The following is a 20883-nucleotide window of genomic DNA, read 5'->3' on the forward strand; positions in this document are numbered from 1 at the left end:
TCCCTGGACTTCAGGTTGCACGCTGCAAATTTGTAGGCCCTTTGAGCTCAGTTAGCTTCTTCATGTCCTCATATTTCGCCAACTTATCTCCTTTGACTTGAAAGTTGCACCGTGTTCTTACACCAAACCGCGATAATCATGCCACGTCAGCATTATGTAGATTTCACGGCTCATATGAAAAAAAAAAAAAAAAAGATAATTCTTGTATGCATTTGGTATTGTACACCAGAATGCGATGATAACGCTGTATCAACATTATGTAGATCTCATTAGTGGTGTGAAGCAAACTTTATCTTTTTGGTGTTTCAGGCTTGGACAACGACCAAGAACAACATATGTTGTAATAGGTGGAGAATAAATCTTTGTTTATATATGATGTTTGAAATATAACATCAGATTTGGAACGGGTTTAATGCAATTTACTCCTGTGATATTGCAATTAATAAATTGACCTCTTATAAAAAAAATAGCAATTTATCCCCCTTGTATTGTTTCAGAAAAATGCAATTTACCCCCGGTTTAGAGAGATAGATTGTTTTATTTTAAAAAACACATAAGGGTAAATTGTTATATTTTAAAAAATATAGGGGTGGAGATAAATTATGAATTTTTTTTTCATAACGGAATTTACTTATTTGTAATATGACACGATTACTTGCATTTTTTTTTTTAATTTAAAACATTAGCAATCTACAAATCTTAAGTTGTGTGGATTAGACTTGGGGAGACAAACATGCAAATATAATCACATGATCTCTTTCCATTTCTCTGTGTGTCAAACCAATGACACAGGAAAATACAATGGTGGTTTACAAAACAAGATGATTGCATCAAACACATTAAGAAACCTGCGGAAAGCCTAATAATAAAGAGATATATATGTTGTCATTTTGCACAATTACTTTGACAGCTAAAATACATATGCTTTTCCTGTTTTCTGGAACTTATTACAAGCCAAAGATTAACACCACAGGATCTGAAAACCACCCATGGTTTTCATGCTGTAATGGTATCAAGAAAAGGGCAAATGGATATTGTCTCCCTGTCTGTTGAACCTCCCCTTCCAAGTGAGGTCTGGAGATCTTGATTCTTCGACAACCCAAGCTGTAATATGATTCCTCTCTTCCTGAGAGAGACATCATGTTCTTCTCTTCTTGTCACACGTACAGTACTAATCGACCCAAGCACCGGGCAATTCTCATACGCCGCAACCCAGCCCACTAGCATCAGACCCTTTCATGATCCTTAATCTTTTGCAAGATGACATGAACATGCTGCAAGAATTACACATTTCAAAACAACATAAGTATACAAGGTTATTACAATTTTCATGTGTTTGTGTGTGTGTTCCATTGTCTAGGTGGGATGGGATTGGAGTGGAGAACTTACTCCCATGGAACATCACCAACAAGCATCAAGTCACCATCTTTATCTTCATATGCAGGTGCATATTCTGATCCTTTGTATCCTTCTCTCTCAGAGTAGTCACCTGGGAAGAGACAAATCAGACAATATTAGAAGCAGCTCAAACAATCTTGGAACCCCAAATTGCATACAGATCCTTAAAGAATAATCCTATGAGAAGAAACCATCTTCCTACCTATGGTGAGTTTAAACATGCTTTCCAAAGCCTTGAGGAGCTCAGCATATCCATTGTAAATACTCAAATCAATCTTTCTAAGGTAAGGAGCTCCATCCATGCTCACTTTCACATACATCCCTGTTTCAGTTTCTGTTTTCTTCGCCTCCAGATTGTTTTTCCGGTAGGACCTCACCGGCGGCCACCCAACTATCTGTGCCCTGCCATCGAATTCCAATCAAACAGGTCAGTTACTAATACAAATCTTGATTGCAATTCCACTATAAGCTCATAATAGATAAAGGAAACGGCTCTTACTTTGGGGCAGGTGCATTCTCATGATCAATGGATTTTCCGCCTTTCGATCCACTGTCGTTAGCCGACTCCGGCAAGGCTCGCTTGTTATTCCTCGCAACTGACTCGACATCGTCGCGTTCATCTGTGCCAGGTAATCCCAATCTTAGCTCAGTTGCCTTCAAGTTTAGATCACTTGCATGGCTCATGACACCCTCCATCTCTTGCCAACAATGACTGATCTCAACCTGATAAATCAAGAAGACTCAACCAAACCTTTGTTTTCAAGATTGTGAGCTAGAGTAGTGTATGTTTGTGTTTCTTGGAGATGTCAAGCTCAAGATTTGTTTGTTTTCTTGGTGTGAGGTTGTGGATGATAAGACAAGAAACATTGGGGAGTGGTTTTATAGATGTAATTATATTACGGTGATAAAGCGTGTGGAGGGATAGAGTGGTTTTTGCAGTTGGGGTTTGATGCATGTTGGGATGTTATTGCTTGAATCTTGGGACAAAGGGAGGTTAAGGTGTCGGAAGCATTAGCATCAGGTTTAAGACAAGTGCTCCGGGTTCCAGGGGACAGGAGAGGGACAAGCTCAGCCGCCCATATGGAAGACTTTTATGAGGAATATCTAGAGGGAATGGTCAAGATGCGTTTTGTGGGGTGGAGGGTGGGTGGGTGTGAGGTGGAGGTAGACAGGTGCCTGCCATGTGAAAGGAGAGGGCCTACATAGGTATTGGATATGGGGGGGGGTATGACCATGTGGCCCCAAGAATTTTTGTCAATCTTTAGAGGGTTTACAATATTTTAATTTAGGGTAAATTATAATTAAATTTTTTAAAATTTTGGTATACTCATAAATTATTTAAAAAATTATAAATATCTTTCAATATTTTTGTCAGTTCATAATAAAAAATAAAAAAATAACACTAACGGATTGAAATAGTTGTCAAACAACTGTTCAAATTATAAAATATTTGTAATTTTTCAAACAACAAGAGAATATTCGTAGTTATATTAAACCTCATGAGAGATTATTGTAATTTATCTTTTTTTTTACATGGCATATTCTTAGTCACGTACAACCTAAATTTGAACTCAAAATCTCAAACAACCCAATCCATTGAGTTATACTCTAAGGGATAACGTGATGATATTATTATTATTTTTTTTTCCCTTATTGCAGTATCTTATTTTCTTAGTTCTTTGAATCCTCTATTATAGATTTTTTCATGATTTTGTTACATATCTTGTCATTTTGACGAGGAATTGTATTTTTGGTCCGATACCTCATAATGTGTGTATTTTTCGTTTCATTAATAATCCCATAAATTATATAAATAAAAATTCACTTTTACACATTAGATTCTATTAATATTTTAATAGAAAAAGCCACGGTTTACACGTATAAACATACAGTATATACTTTATTTAGTTGAAATTTAATTTAAAGTGACAATATATGGTAATTGAATTTTTCAATTATTATTTTGACAAGAGTATTATAAAAATTTTATATTTAATACTCATTCAAAATACTCTATCAACCCAAGCAATTGTGAATAAAAAAACTTAGCAACGGTTAGTGGAATGCATAAACTTTAAGTATATTATTAATTTAATAAACATTGTCTGATAAAAAAAAATGACAAATTATTGGAATTATTTGTTAATTTTCAATTAAAAAAATTACTTATTTAATTAGCAAAAGATACCATTTTCTGTCTGATTTTTGTTGGACAAGTTTCCTATTTTATTTTCCAGGTTCGAAATGATTACAAAGACACTCAAACAAAATGTTTATTTAGATACTTGCAAGATGAAGAAATTATGGACATCAAAATTATTCAGAATCCAAATAAAAATACCAAAAAAGGAAAAACAAAGAAAGGACATTTTATTTTTATAAAAAACTATAATTATATGATTGCGTCAATGTTTCCATAAACTTAGTATCTGGGAAATACATCTTTCAATTAATACATCAGTATAACAAAGAATTATGAAATAATTAAACTTCGTGGAATTTTTGTTAAGAACCTAAGTTGCATATTTTTGGTCTCTATATATAGTCATTTATTCGCTTTTCATCCAAATTTATTAGTGTTAAATTATCAAATTATTTTAAAAAAATTATTATCATTTTTAAATGTACAATTCTGAAAGTAAATTGAAAAAGATAGATTTAAATTAAAGTTATTATAATAAGGATAAAGTAATTTAAAAAAAAATAATTTTATTTACAAAAAAATCAAAACAACTAGAAGTATCCTCCAATGTGTTATATTCTGGCTTAAAACTGCTTCTTTTAATAGTTTTAGAAGCATAAGCTGTCAACTCAAATATTTCAAAAATGTTGTTTTGAAACCGGAAGGTTGGAAGCGTTTTTTAAAAGTTCTCGCAAACACTTCAATCGCCACTTATTCGTATTTGGCCCCTTAAATTGGCAAAAATGCAAGCAACCCCCTTGTAATATCGCAAATGAACAAATTACATCCTTATGAAAAAAAATAGCAATTTACCTCCCTATATTTTTTAAAATACAACAGTTTACCGCCCTATAATTTTTAAAATGAAGCAATTTACCTCCCTATATAAGGAGGTAAATTGCTTCATTTTAAAAAAAAATATAAGGGGGTGAATTGCTATATTTTTTCATAGGGGGGTAATGTGTTCATTTTCAATATCAAAAGGGGGTAAATTGCTATTCACTCTATATTCATGTGTCACAATTTTGGCCCTTAATTATTGCGGATTTATAGTTCTGCTAGCGTTAAAACTATAGAAATCAAAACTGTGGCACGCAAACGATAAGGACCAAAAGTGAATAATTGGCAATATATAAGACCAAAAAAGTAATTTACCCTTAAGAACCAAACAAACGTACAAACTGCAACTGTGTTCTGCTGTCTCTACTCTGTATGATGTCCATGTTGTGTTTACAAAAAGAAAGCCATGACAGCTACTCTAAAGGGAAAATACCAATTAATTTCTAATTTTAATTTGATTTAAATGAATTTAAAGAAATATACTAGCTCTCACTCAACTCAATTATAAAATAAAATAGATTTTTCTCAAATTATATTTTTAAATCACGGCCACCGATTAATATAAATATATCTTTCAATAATTATCAAATAATATTACAAGTAAATTTACATAAAGTAAGAAAAATACATATATATATATATATATCAGAATTTCAATTCATGACATCGTACCTGTTAAGTGACGTGATATCAACTTTGACAGTTAGTTTGTTGTTTCTCTGTCTCGTTTTGAATGCATTATTTATTGATATGAATTAATGATGTATTGAACCAGTTTTTGTGTTTGAATATATTAAATAATATAATGAATCGCATACTATAAAAAATAATAATAAGTTCACACTTGCAATTAATTTAATAATTTGTATTTCTCTATTATGTAATAATAATTTATAAAATTTGATTTGATTGAATTTGAATTAATTTTTTTTCAGAGGATATAAGTTGAGATTTATTAGCTATTTATGAGCTATTGTATGACCAAAGGTGCAAATGAATGGGAGAGACAAAAGGTAGGTGTAATGAGCTAGAATTTGGAATTTGCCTCATCAAACATAGAGACACACAACAAACAAAATCAAACATACCATCAAGTTTAGGCAACTCATACTTTGTCTCCTGTCCACAAATAAATAAATATAGGAAAAATTACATTTGCACCCCTTAATTTATATAAATTATCTCTGTATTTTAAATAATTATACATATACCCATAAAAAATGACAACATTAAAATCGTCCCTATTTTTGAAAAAAATACACATACATCCCTGAAAAACATCAACATAATTATACGAACTACTCTGCTTTTTGGCTGTTAGGGATGGTTTCTATAACAATACAAAAAATAGAGATGATTTGAGTAAATAAATCATAAATTAAGGGATTTACATGTAATTATTCCATAAATAAATGAATTGTGAAATTTGGATATGACAATCACTCATCAATGAGATCCATAGGAGTTCAAACCAAATATTTCAATTGGCAAGTTTAACCACTAGGAAAATATATATATATAGGTTTTCTAGAGACGGATTTTTTCGTTGTGAGGTCTATAATTTTGTTTATAATGAAGTTTAGCTACGGAATTTCTATTGTTGCATTGTCGTAGAAAGTTTTGTGACTGATTTCTTAGTTCTAAATTTTCGTCTCTATTTTAATGAGCTAATATGCATGTTTAATATAGAGGGTGTTTGCAAAAATTTAAATTAAATTATTTTTAAAGTATAATTTAAAATTTAAGCTAAATAAAGGTGTTTGGAAATATAACTTCCGTTTATATTTCTCTTACGTTAAGCTAAAAGAAGGTAAAATATGTGAGTTTGTGAGAATGTGTTTATTAAACTTGAGGCGTTCCTGTAAATAAGTTGAACTTTATGATACTTTTGGCGTGACTTTTTTTGCATTTTAAAAAATATTTGTTCCCGCGATGGTTAAGATTTACCCACTTACTACGATAGTTAAATAATTTCACAAATAAATTAATAATGCACCAATTTTTTTTTACCCAAATACTTTCCACATTAACTTTTTTCTATTTAATGATTATTACCACCGCAATAAAAGAGAGTAAATTACAACGGGCTCCCTTGAGATTTGTCGTAATTAAAACTACTTCCTCTTTGTTTGATAATTACAAACATCCCTCTGATATTAACAATTATTTAATAAATACCCCCTTATGATAGTCCATTGTAGGGGGTATTTTTTAAACGATCGTTAATTTTAGAGAAATATTTATATTTTTTTTAAATAATAAAAAAATATTTATAATTATGACAAATTTTGAAAAAATCACCTGTAAATTACCCTCTATATATATTTGAAGGAGAACTAATGAGCATATTATTATAATATAGAAAATGAGAAGGTTGAGGTAGAGAGGTTGGTAGAGAATAATAATGATCACATTTGGCTTTTGCAATGGAATTGTCCTTAAAGCCTAGACAAGAAAGAAACATACAACTTGGATTAGTATGATTATGTCATACATATATATGTTCTTGACACCAACATTAATCATTTTATGCCTTCAATATATATATGTATATATTCTTACATTGAATGATTTGATTAGAGATTTAAGGATACAATAAAGAGGTTTTGACAAAGGTTAAAATTAAGGTTTCATAAATATTAATGAGGTCGTCGATGAATTTGATCTTGTCGAATGGCTGAATGTTTATTTTATTTTATGTGAGTTCGTTTATAACGTTATTATATATTACCTGTAATTTGGTTATTATTCAGGGATGTAATGCAGAAAATTGAGTTTTATAAATGAATTTTTAATTTAAACTAGTTGTATATGACACATTCGATATACGTGCGCATAAAATTTAAAAATATAAATAATTAAATACTATTTACTAAATATTTTCATCGTAGAAAAAATGATCATATAAAAATGATTACAATAAAAATAAATAAATAAATAATTGAATGAAATTAAAAGTAAACAACTATTTAAAAAAAAATAGTTTTTATGAATTGTAGATAGTGAGTGAAATACGAAAGCTGTGTAGAGAAAAAGAAAAAAAAATAAATCGAAAAAGAAAGATATTACAAAAATACTCTCTTTTAATATATAATATAGACAAACAATTATCGCAAGGAAATATAATAGTTATAAATTTTCATTTTGTCATTTAATTTTTTCCTAATAAAACTAAAAAGGGTCGCTCGTGTCTAATTAAACCAAAATTTAACCTTAAAAAATAGAAGGGAAAGGACAACGAAAATACAATTTTTCTTGCATTGCTATTATTTTAAGTATAGAAAGTTTTGTACTCAGCTGTATGGTCCCATGTCGTTTGCAGCAGTCTACGATGTCCATATGTCGAGATTTTTTAGATATGCTAAAACTATATGAGTGTTTAAATTTAAGAGATCAAATTTGAATAAGATTTTTTTTTTCAGTAAATTTTTAAATTTGGTTCGAGCTCAGTTTGATTAGTGTAGAAATAATAAAATATATTTAAAGATATCAAAGTTCGAGCTCGATTCATGTTGGTCCAATTAAAGCTCATTTGAGGTGATTAGATCAATAATCAAATCAAATTTAAATATAATTTTTAAAGCTCAATAATAATTCAAACAAGTTTAAACGATAATGTGTTCGACTCGATTCGATTCATGTACATCTCTATTCTCAATTCATTCACTAGAAAAGAATTGACTATTGGCTACAATTTTAATAGCTATGGACTAAAAATTATGACAAATAATTTTTATTGACCACGATTGAATAAAATCGAGCGAAAACATAGATTTTCCACTCAGAAATATCTAATAAAAAAAAAAGATGATTTTTGTTTTTTAGCAATTTGGGGAATGGAAGCTCAAGTTCCTTTTGATTCTCCCCGACAGTGATCTTTTTTTTTTAAAATCCATTTTTAAGAAATTTTAAAAAAGTTTGAAAAAAATTAAAAAATAAGCATTTTCGAGCTATAATAGTTCTTAAAGGAAAAATAAAATTACTTGAAAAAGCTTCAAAAGAAAAAACACAAAGGGTTATCAAAAGTGTTGTTTTTATAAAAAATAATAAAAAGAAACTTTCAAAAATAAATCCAATTTTATTATTTCGATTAAGCGAATTAAAAAAAAAAATCTCGTTTTATGTGAAGTTGTGGCTTGACTATTATGCTGCACTCTTGAGGTTTTGTTTACTAATATAGATTTTTTGTAATTTAAAAAATTACATTTAGATTCCTGATATTTATTTTATCTAATAAATAGATTGATTCGTCAGTTAAAATTCATTGAATTTGATGATATTAACGAAAAAATCGAATGAAAAACTATATTTACCTCTAATTAACTTATTACTGATATATTGCAGGTCAAATAAATATTTTCAAATTAAACTACCCTTACCATATTCACATGATAACGCACGTGAGATGATATAAATCCACCCTTATAAAAGTATTTTGACCAGGAAATATTTTTAAATGATGATTATTAAAGAACGACATTCGAATAAGTTGGGAAGAAGGCACAAAAAAATATAGTAAAATACCTCTCAAGTATGCACACACATCGACGTTCAGCACATATTTATGTTTTGAACCCACCGTGACATGACTAATAACCATCTACTAGTACTATCTTAAATATGCCAAATGAAGATGGGCAATAAAAACGCGATAGTTACGTTTATATTTTTTGACTTATTGTTAATTTACATAAATCATTTATGTCTTTTGTATAATTACACATACACCTATCGAAAACGTCGACATTATTTTCACAACTCACTTTTACTTTTTGAAAGATTAAATATATACCTCTAAAAAATATTAATATAATTGTACAAATTACCCGTACTTTTTACTGTTAATTCTACTCCTTTACCAACTGTTAATTTATAAATACAATTTATTATTTAAAAATAATCCAATAATTACATGATAATTCAAATTATACGGTCTACCCTCGGTCAAATTCTCCCTCCATCAAAAACAGAAGGGGCCTCATACCCTCCCACCCACTCCCCCAGCCAACCCGTCGCACAGGAAAACTGTCTCTAATGCGCGTGGACCCTTTTCTTCCCATGTATTGGTTGTCAGTGGCAGGCTGCTTAGGGCCCTCGTACCTTTCAATCCTCGGAAAGCACAGGATACTTTCCCAATCGTACAACCACACTTTCTTGCATGTTGGTGCTCTTGCCACGTCCACAGCACACTCACCATTCAATCTTTACAAGTGTGTGTGTGTTTTTAATAGAGAAAAGAAAACGTGCATCCAGTTATATTCAATGTTATTACTTCGATTAGGTATATTTATGTTTATATTTTTTAACCTATGATTCGTTTACAAAAATTATTTTTGCTTTTTATATAACTAATACTAAATGCGTGCGAAGCATACTTTTTCTTATGATTTATTAAATAATATTTTAATTTACTTTTTTATAATAGTGATACGTGCGATTTTAGCATGAGTCCAAAGTCCTTGGATCTTGATATTGGATTTGGGCTAATTGAGATAAAGCACTTGAGAAAAAAATGAAAAAAAACAACACATTAGCACTCCAATGCTTAAATTAATCTTTAATTTAAGAGTAAATAAGTATAGAGATAAATTATAATCAGAAATTGTGAGAGAAATAAGAATTTCGTAAGCAAGAACACGAGTTGAAAGAGAGAGAGATCTCAAGAAAGTTTTCAGATTGTTGAAGGGGGGTCTGTTGAGGGTTGCTGTCTATAGTAATAACGGGGAGTCCCTCTTTGCAGAGACTCTTGGAGAGAGCCACGTATCCGAGAAGGAAGGCGGGATTCTGGTGGATAAGGTTGCACCTTATCCCTTCTTGAACAGCACGTCTTCGGATAAGGAAGCACTCCTTCTTCTGAAGACTCTTGCCTTGCAAGGAATCCCTTTATGCTGAGGAGTCGAGTTTCTTGAGGGCACCTCTCTTCTCCCATGTTGGTGTTAAGAGGGTGTAGTAGGCCTTTCTATTGGGCTCCTTTTTGGGGCAAACTTGGTGCAGTAGGCTTCTTTCTTAAACAGACTCTGGCGTGGTGGGCTCTCTCTTGGCCTGAGTGTAGTGGGCCTCCCTCCTAGGCCGAACCTATTGTAGGGGGCTAAGCCCGGCACTCTTGGGCGGACGACATTCATCATGGGCTGACGAACTTGGCTTGGGCTTGGTATTCCTAATTGGGCCAATCGTTTTTTGACCATACCCATCATTCAGTCTACCCCACTCTAAGCTCCTTAGAGTAGGAGTCCTTGTATCATCAGAAGAAGGAACCTGTCCTTATTAGCCTGGTTTCTATAAGGAAGGAGGGTGCTTCCTAATTCTCCAAAGTGGGGGTCCTTGTAGCCTGAGAAGGAGGGATCCATCTTTGTTAGCCTAGTACACGCTTTTCTCGTTGTTTGCTGCAGCCTCTTGGGAAAAGTGTATCTCCAGTCTTTTGTCAGGCCGATTTGGTGGTTGTAATTATGGCAAGGGGCGCTTCCTTTGGTAACTGCAGTAGCCACGTCTGGCTCCTTCTCTCCCACGCTTGTGGTAACTGCCCTCACTCTAGCGGTTGCCAAGGGAACGTAGGTTAAAACCACCCCAGTAGCAGTTTTTGCCTTTGTAAGTATTCTCTTTTCATCTTCTTAGAGTTTCATCTTGTCTTAAAAAATATATATTTCTATCGAGTCTATACGCTTCCTTAAGGAGATCTTCTTAAGTGATGATCCCTCTGAGGCAAACTCCAAGAGGGCAGACCCTGTTTCGCCTCGTTTTGGAAGGGGCCAGAGGAGGAGCTTGAGGCAGGCCACTGTAGCCGCCTGTCGCTTGATAGATGAAGACATAGAGGGGGAAGAGGGAGAGAATAAGGGTGAGGGTTCTTCCCTTGAGCAAGAGAGGGGGGTAAGGTCCCCACTGAGGAGGCAGGGACACCTGAGTCGTCTTCTGAGGATAAGGCGTCTGAGTCTCCTTCAGGAGAGGAAGAGAGGGTAGTCCCTCAAGAGTACGAAGAGGAAGAGAGTGTTCCTCAATCACCAATAGATTGGGGGCCTTCACTTTACGAACCTCCTCCATAGACCAACTTCTTCAAGAGTGTCATGTTCTTCCTTCTTTCGGTGTATATACCCCTTCTCCGATAAATCGCCCTTTCTATCCTCCTCCTAACTGTTTATGTTTTTTGCTGCACAACTATGGTCGGGTTTACGTTTTCAGGTTCCTCTTTTTCGTTTTGATGTTGCAAAGATTTTTCAAGATCCTCTAAATCAGTTGACTCCAAATTCTTTCAATATTTTGGCTGGATTTTTTATAGTTCTTCATTTCCATGGTCATCTTGTAACTGCTCATCTTTTTGCTAAATGTTATCACCTCAAAAAGGCTGAAAAAAGGTTCTTCTGCTTCGTTCCCGGGAAGGAGGTACCATTCTTGCATACTCCACATCCTCCTAAATACTGGAAGAAGAATTATTTTTTCATCATCCCTCCTCATGCTTGGTCTTTCCCAAAACAATGGATCTACGAGGCCCCTCCTCTTGCGTATGCAGGGCCAAGAACAACAACTTTGTTCTCCTTGTTGAATAGGTTGAATGCCTCATCTTATAATTGCTAGTCCCTAATTGATACATACTATGCATTATATAACCTATGATATCCAATATCATAAAATTAAAATTATATGTAGAAAAATAGAAGTTTAAAACTACAATTAAATGGACAATAAAACATGTGCATCCAAAAAATATACCAAATTAATTAAGTAATTTATTTTAAAAAAATCCAATTTAATACAAAATTAAATTAGTAAAATTTATTATTTTAGAAAATATGCAGAAACCCACAAATTCAGTTTTTCAAAAAAACAGTGAAAAACAACCCACATGTCCAATCGTCAACGCACAGGCTCCACTGCCTACGCTCCCGCGTGCGGCCCTGCGCCTACACGCAGCGCGGGCGCACCTGTGCGCACGCTGGCCAGGCAGCCCGCAGGCTCTCACCCGCGCGTGCCTGGCCGTGCGCGCACTACCCAGCACCGGCTGGCAGTGCGCTGCTATAGCAAGTTTTAAAATTTTTGTTATTTTGTTTTAGCATTTTAAACTGAAATAAAATCCAAGTACTTATAGAAAATCTAATTTTCTTAAATACATCAAATGTCCAAATAATTTCAAAATTGAACAAGTTAATTCTAACATATAATCATCAAAATACATCAATAAAATCATGCTTTAATAGCCGAAAAAAATGTTCTTCATGCTCATCAAATAAAGAACACATATAATGTATAGTCATATACCAAACCAAGCTCTAATACCACTTGAGGGAAAGAACAAACGGATCGGGCTGGGGCTAAAAATATACGCATAGTTAAAATAATTTTTACAACCAAGCAAGGGGTGTACCCTTGGTGTTCCCGGGCTCTAGAGATGATCCACACTACACCATTGCAAGAAAGTTTTGATCTCTTTACTAGAAGAAATCAAAATTGGTTGGAATTTGACAAAAGGGAACTACACTATCAATTAGTGTATTCTCTTCATCACAAATTCTCTACAACTCTTCATTTGGTCCTAGATCAAAGAGAGTTAGAGAATTGAGGGATGAGAGGGAGAGAAAAGGAGATGGTCGAATTTCATGCTTTGGAGAAAGGATGAGTGCGTTCTCTACCCTTTTCACTATGTGTTATCATTTAGTGAATAATGATGATAACACACATATATATGCTTTGTATTGAGAAGGTGGAAATGCGTCTAGTTACATTCGATCTACCTACAAGGCAACCCCTTTTCTATATGGTATGATTCAATCATGCCATATAAAAAGCACTGTAAATTTCTATACTTTCCAAATGTGCAATTTGATCAACCTTCTTTCCAACAATAAAAGTCAACTCTATTGCTAGTAAGCCTTAACTTAGTGGACCATAATTAATTTTAATTAAATTAAATTAAATCCAAGGCCTAATGAATTTAATTAAATCTAAGTTAATAAATTAAAACTAAATTAAATCCAATGTCATCTAATCTAATTAAAGATATAAGCTCAATTCTCGTTAATTAATAAATCTAATTATTAATTAAGACAATTCCATTTAAATTAATTTTGGCTTTATCCATCCAGTGGATCATCCCACATGTAAATAATCCAATTATTTACATCTTTCGGAGTTAATTCTAAATTAATTCTTAATGCTTCCATGGTGATTTGTGTATTACTCTTTAAGTTCACCTTTCAGCTAGATTTGGACTAGTGTCCAAAACTACCAATTAATTAAATTCAATCTAATTAATCATTTTTTATCAACTATTGATCAAGAAAGCCCACTACCATGGATGGTGTCACCTAGCAACGGTGCATGGCTCTAGAGACTAGGTGAACATCTTTGTGAATATTTAGGCTCCCAAGTCCATACGGGTACAGTCCTTCCGTCTACCGTCTCCCGGATTTAGTCTAAGGCATGAAATTTGGTGTTGGTTCCAATCCTAGACTAGGCAACTATGTTTTAATACTTAAGATCATGTTTCTCTTAATTGCTCGACATAGAAAATCATTTCCTATTCAAACAACCACTGTAGCTACAGATTTTGTGAGGCGTAAACGAGTCTCCAAGTGCATAAAAGATACCGCTGCCACATACTGACAGGGGAAAGATCCTCTTTTTGGAATGTACCACCCTCACTACACATTCCCATTGCACCGGACAAAGCTTATAATGATCATGTCTGTGACACAATCACCTCCCATAGATCTAAGATATGGCCATCTTGTCCACGGGACTACCATAGTTTCTCAAGTTTAAGGACTACTCCCATACTATCGGAGCTGGGGACTCAAGTCATACCGACTATGCCTCCAAGACATCCATATGATGATTCTCGCGACTCAATACAGTCAGTTGACCATGTTGTAACCCACTGAAATTCCATAGATGTCCAACGTCTTTCCCCGATGAAACACGGCATTCATCCAATGAATGCAATACTGAATGCAAGTCTCAATAATACTCTCGATGCTCAGTCTCGAGATCCTCAACTTGAAACATTACAAACCAACCCTCAGAAGTTGGTTTCATAGCCACTATCCAATGCCCAACCCAACTACATGGGTTATCTAAATGGTCCGTGGGCAGCTGTTTTGACATTGAAGCAATGCTTACGTAATTGGTAAGCATAACAGATACATATACCAAAGATGAATACTTTCCATATTCATCGGGCAATTTTACTTGAATAAAAATCGCTTGAATAGTTCCCAAAATCGCTAATCCAGTTGGCTTCTGATCACCTATTCCAACAATTGTTTGACTTGCAATAAATCATTAATAAGTCAATGGAAGGTAAATATAGAATTTTTATCCCATTTTTAATTAATATCAGTAAATTCAGTGATTTTTTATCAATGGGAAGGGACTTGTTTGTTAGACGAAAACAAATCTAAAAAATACTAGTTGTAGTTTCCAAACCATAGGAGGTTTACATATAATTACTCCAAATCTCAAGGGACAGGAGTGCAATCATCCATTTTTCACATGTACAGTAGATGACTTAAAACTATTATAAAGCTTCTTCTAAACTATTCTAAAGAGAAGAAGCTTTATAAACTCAAAGTGGTAGTTTTGATATCACTAACCAAATTGTTTTAATACCAAAAATACCCTTCAACTTCCCAACTCTGTTGAATTAACCACTCAATCAAGTTCTTTAGAAAATTAATTCCATGCAATTACATATACTCGAAAATTAATTTACTTTCATTTAGTTTAACCTTATTGTTAATTGAAATTTAAATAACATATTAATATTTATTTTATATATATATAATTATATATATATAATAATCATTATCAATATAATATATATTGTGGAAAGTGTCATTTTTTAATTTAATTTGACTAAAATATATATATTTACGGTTATTGTATTAAAAAGAGATCACACAATTTTTGTATGTAACGTTGTAAGATAATAATAAATTTCAACATAATGAAACAAATTATAAACTTTAATAAAATTAAAAATATTACTAAAAATTATGCACATAAATATTGCGTGTGTCACCGTATTTTAAAAAAAAAAATAAAGACAACCCTTTATTCAAATAGGCTCCAAAAGGGCAAATATGTCATGTACACAACACAAAATCAAGTGGCGAATTTGATTGATAGGGAAAAGATCCTTAGAATTTCGAACATAGCTCCAATAATACTTGTAAAGGAGATTCTATCCGAAAGAAGCTGATTCACCTCATCTTTTTGGACCCCCAAATTGATCTTATACGCCTGTTGTATACTATGGATAATTATACCCTCCTCCCCCAATTTTGATGTAATTATATTCAAATCTTTTATAATTTAAAAAATTATATTTAATAATTATGATATTTGCTTTTGTCCAATAAAAAAATCTCTTTGTTAATTAAAATACACAGGATTTACTGATATTAGCAAACAAGGTTACTGCAAATCCATATTTATTATTGATTGACTTATTGCAAATCAAACAATTTTTTTTCCTAATCAAACTACTCTTATAAGGGTGAAGATATAACTTATCACATTCATTAGCGTGTAAAGATGTATAAGGATAGTTTGGTCATAAAAGTTTTGTTTGATCTATAATAAGTCAATAATGAGTCAATCAGGGTCAATATTGATTTTCATTAAAAATATTTTAGAATTTATTTGTTAGACAAAAACAAACGTCAGCGTTACTAGATATAACTTTTCAAATCATATGAAATTTATGTGTAATTATAATAAATCTCACAAGCTAGCGGCATAATTATTCCTATAATATATATATATATATATATAGATATATATAGACACGAATATATGCAAGTATTTTTTGTGTGCATATGTGCGTCCGTATGTACACATATTGTGTGACTAGGAAGTCGGAAATTGTATTTCAGATGTATAATATATACTTTCATTAGAGAAATAATTTAGAAATTAAAAGGATAATCAGATTTTAATTTAATTTTAATCACTATAAAATTAAAATGGGAAAAATGCAAGTAACCCCGTGTGATATCACAAATGAGCAAGTTACCCCCTTACGAAAAAATAAATAGCGATTTACCTCCCTGTATTTTTTAAAATACAACAATGTACCCCTCTATGATTTTTAAAATGAAGCAATTTATCTCCCTGTATAAGGAAGTAAATTGCTTTATTTTAAATAGTATAAGGGATAAATTACTATATTTTTTTTATAGGGGATAATGTGCTCATGTTTAATATCACAAGGGGGGAAATTGCTATTCACCCAAATTAAAATTGTACGCAGTTGAAGTTAGCTCGCGACTGTAGGTCCAAGTCGGTCCAATTTTTTATTTTCTTTTTTCTTTAAAATTATAGGTGATAAATTTGTGCGCTTCAAAAGCCTCGAGCCCTAATTTCTTAAAATGCCTTTTTAAGGACAAATCATAAAATTTATAAAATCAATGCGAATAATACCTCACATAATGAAATATCGATCGTGTTGCACGCTGCATCAATCAATAGGAGTGCTTAAGAATTTAGAATGGAACAAAATTTTTAATTTAATCTACACTAATATGAAAAAGAAAAGACCCCCCACACTCACAAACGACGGTTAATGACACTGCCGTATAAATTTATGTTGAAGTGAAAAATACCCTTCAACTGATAAAATAATTAACTAATTCAACTTTTCAAATTTTACATTAACTGACAAATTAGTTTTCTTTTCTTTTTTTAGTGTAATGTACTGATTTATATGTTTTACTCTTATTTATAATATATATAAAAATATGAAAAATTATTTATCATATGCACGCAGAAACACTATTTCACAAATAAAAACAATTCAGAGCGAGATCACAACTGCCATATCCAACCCCTTTTTTCATTTTTAAAAAAAAAAAAATTAAAAAGAAGAATTATTATTCCTTTTCTTTTCTTTTTATTATGGGAGGTTGAACACTCTTTTCATCACTAAAATCAATGAATAATTATATTATCACTATCCATCTACAGTTTATTTACATAAATCATCTTTATTTTTTGAAAAATTACAAATACATCAATAAAAAAGTCAACATCATTTACACAAATTATCCCTACTTTTTAAAAAATTACACATACAGTATCTAAAAATATCAACATCATCACACAAACTACCTTCCCTTCTTAACTGTCGGTGGTGGTTTATATAATTATACAGATACAAAAATAACTTATGTAAATAAATCATAAATTAGGAAATACAAATATAATTATCTATAAAATCAAAATGGGTATCTCGTCAACTTTAGAACTCAACCCCACGAAACAAGGAAGAGCACACAACAGGATACAGTTTGATTTGCTGAAAATTGCACATCTTTTTTCACGTAATCTGTTTGGAACATCCAAATTCCTCATTCTTGACTTATGGGTTGAAGCAATCAAACTAGAATCCAGCTTTTGGCTTAATTAGTATTTGTCGGGTAGTGTTTTTTTCTTTTTAAGAATTGCTCCTATTCAATTAATATATTAATATGCTAAAAACAGTACATAATAAATTATAATAATTTTTTATTTAATCAGTACATCAATATAACTGTAAATAAATTACAATAACTCACATAAAGTGAGACAAATAAATAAACGTTCGATGGAACTGAAATCTATGACATCGAACCGGTTCATAAGACCTTAGTTTTAACCGCAGCTACTAGGCTAAGATTATCATTGGTAGTTGTTGAGTACTTAAATATTTGATATTGATTTTTACAGTTAGAATCGTAGTGTGGTTGTGATCGATTTATTAAAAATAAATAAATAAATATTGGTTCATTTTGGTGCTAAATGCTACTCACGAACTCTCTGTCCTTTCTTCTAACAAAAGTCTCATTTTTGTACGCTTTTAGTTCTATTATTCATGAAATTATCGAAAAAAGGCCTCATAACTTGAAAAGATTCTTTCATTCAGTCATTCTATTAAGTTCCGTTAGAAAATTAACTAAAAAAAATCATGTGCGAGTCATGTTGCTGTTTTCCGCCATTTTGAAAAGCTAACGGCCACATGACTTGCACGTGGTCTTCAATTTCTTAACAGAAAATGATATGAAAATTGAAACTAAAATTTTTGCAAATTATATGACTATTTTCAAAGATCATATAAGCAATAAATACATATTAATTATAAGTTATGGGACGAAAAATACAATTTACGGTGTATAATTAATGGGATCAACTAATGAAATGGTACCAGAAAAGCGTGTGTTAGATGGGAAAATAAAGTTGGTGGGAATAAGCTTAAAGACATTCCAAGCAGCTGAGTGGGTTTGATGAGTCCCCACCATGGGAATCTCTTTGTCCCTTCTTCAACCAACATTTGGAATAATTATTATTGTGCCCCAAGATTCTCTTATATTGCATTTGTGGGCCACACTTTTATTAATTAAATCAAATTAATTATTAATCATAATGATGTTTAGTCTAGCTAATTAATATTATTTTGCTAGTTGATGTAGTTAAAGTGTCCCCTTTAAATATGTAATCAAGAGGGAACTAAAGTTAATTAATTAATCATGCATTAGTAGATCTATTTGGCTATTTTAATTAGTTGACCACTAATTAACGGGTCTTTATATATTTTTTATTTTTTCTATTTTAATTAAAAGTTAGCAAAATGAATGTCAAGGTGAAAGCTTTATTATTTATACCTATCAATTTTAAATGATTCTACTTATCTTTTTGATCAAAAAATAAAGACAACTGCAAAATAAAAAATTATAATTTTAGTCCTACCAATATAAGAAAATAATAATTTTAATTCAATACAAATCTATTTCAGAACTATAGAAATTTTAATTCTACTTAACCATTTTTGTCCTCAGCTACTCGAAATTTTTAAAAATCACAGAACAATATTATTAAAATAAATTCATACGTGACTAAAATTATCACCTCGATTCTGGGACAATATTGAATATCATACCATAAAAGTTAAATTACTAAAGAGAAAACTATTAAATATTTAATATCTTGAACAATAAATTATGGGACATATATATTCCTCAAGATTAATTAACTAGTCTTCAAGATATTTACTAAACTATAATTATGCAGCAAAGATTGTAGAATTGCTATTTTTATATTACCATTTACTGATTTAAATACATTTTACTACAACAGAAGTTAAAGTTGTCATTTTTAAGATTTTAAACCAAAATAAAAACAAAATGTACTAACTTAAATTCTGCTTCGTTATATATATATATATTTAGAGGGCGTTTGGATGAACTTATAAACTTTTTATAAAACACTTTATAAGATGTTTGAAAGTTTATAAGATACTACAAACTAATTATCTGATAGATTTTTTAGTAAAAGAACTTATAAACTCTAAAAGTAAGAAGTTGCTAACTTATTTTAAGATCTTAACAAACTCAGTGAAATTAATTACAGATTCCTATACTGATATCTTATAAGCTTCATAATCTTATTTTATCCAAATAGTTCATTAGCTTATTTCTAAAATAAATTCTAAGATTTTATAAGTTTTGAAAATATTTTGTAAGATGTATGAGCTTATAAGTTCTTTTAAGTAAGGTTAGTTCACTACCAAAATTTGAACTATTTCCTGTGTTAAAATTACCACAACATAAAAATAATGATAAATCAGTAATATCAACACAGTGAAATAATTAAAATCGACACAGAAATAAAGTTTCGACTATGGTTAATAAACATTTGTCATGATTTTAACTATAACGAAATTTTTTCGCTATGAATCTTAGTTGTAACTAATGTTTTTGCCTCAATTGCAAAAATAATGGCTAATAATCATTCCACAGACATCTATATTATATATAATTAAAGAAGGGTGAAATGGTGTCTTAATTATTTTAGTATGTCAATTTTAATATTTTATTTAACTTATTAATTCATTTATTTACTTCCCATCCACCCATCTAACTTTCCATTCCCCCATTATCTTTCAATAGTTATTACTTTTTTTTTTTTAATTTTTATACATTTTTTGTCACTTTTTTCTATAAATTTAATCTTAATTTATTATTTTATATAGACTTTATTAAATAATAAAATTTTATAAATATGTTTTTCTTAATGATATTTATTACATAAACTATCCCTATTTTTTAGCTGTTATGGACGGATGTTATAATTATAAAAAAAAAAAAAAGAATTTTTGTAAATAAATTATAAATTAAAAAGTATTAATATAGTTATCCTTAATAATAATAGTCTGCTTCCTAATGAGATATGATTGAACAATGTACCAAACGCAATTGGTACTAGGTGATGATCCTTATAATTATGTCCTGATAATTATATATATGTGTGTATGGTTGTGATTATTTAGGTATTACCGACATATTATTTCCACTATGTCGTACAAATAAAACATATATATATATTGTCCGATGATTAATTTCGTAACTCGTTATGTGCCAGCTTCCAAGAAAGTTCAAACTCAACGCCAATTCGAGTACTGATTTGATGATGGGAAAACTGACGTGCTATGATTATAAAGT

At 31.1% G+C, this 20883-nt stretch overlaps 1 protein-coding gene across 1 annotated transcript; it reads right to left on the minus strand.

The window, feature by feature from the left end:
- LOC105158424 (auxin-induced protein 22B) lies at positions 735-2094 on the minus strand. The gene is made up of 4 exons (XM_011075182.2): positions 1898-2094; positions 1601-1800; positions 1390-1489; positions 735-1274 (listed from the first exon to the last, which is right to left on the minus strand). The coding sequence occupies exons 1-4, from the start codon at positions 2092-2094 to the stop codon at positions 1199-1201; spliced, it is 573 nt and encodes a 190-aa protein (XP_011073484.1). The 3' UTR covers positions 735-1198.

Source organism: Sesamum indicum, linkage group LG3 (assembly GCF_000512975.1).
Source record: "Sesamum indicum cultivar Zhongzhi No. 13 linkage group LG3, S_indicum_v1.0, whole genome shotgun sequence".
NCBI lineage: Eukaryota > Viridiplantae > Streptophyta > Magnoliopsida > Lamiales > Pedaliaceae > Sesamum > Sesamum indicum.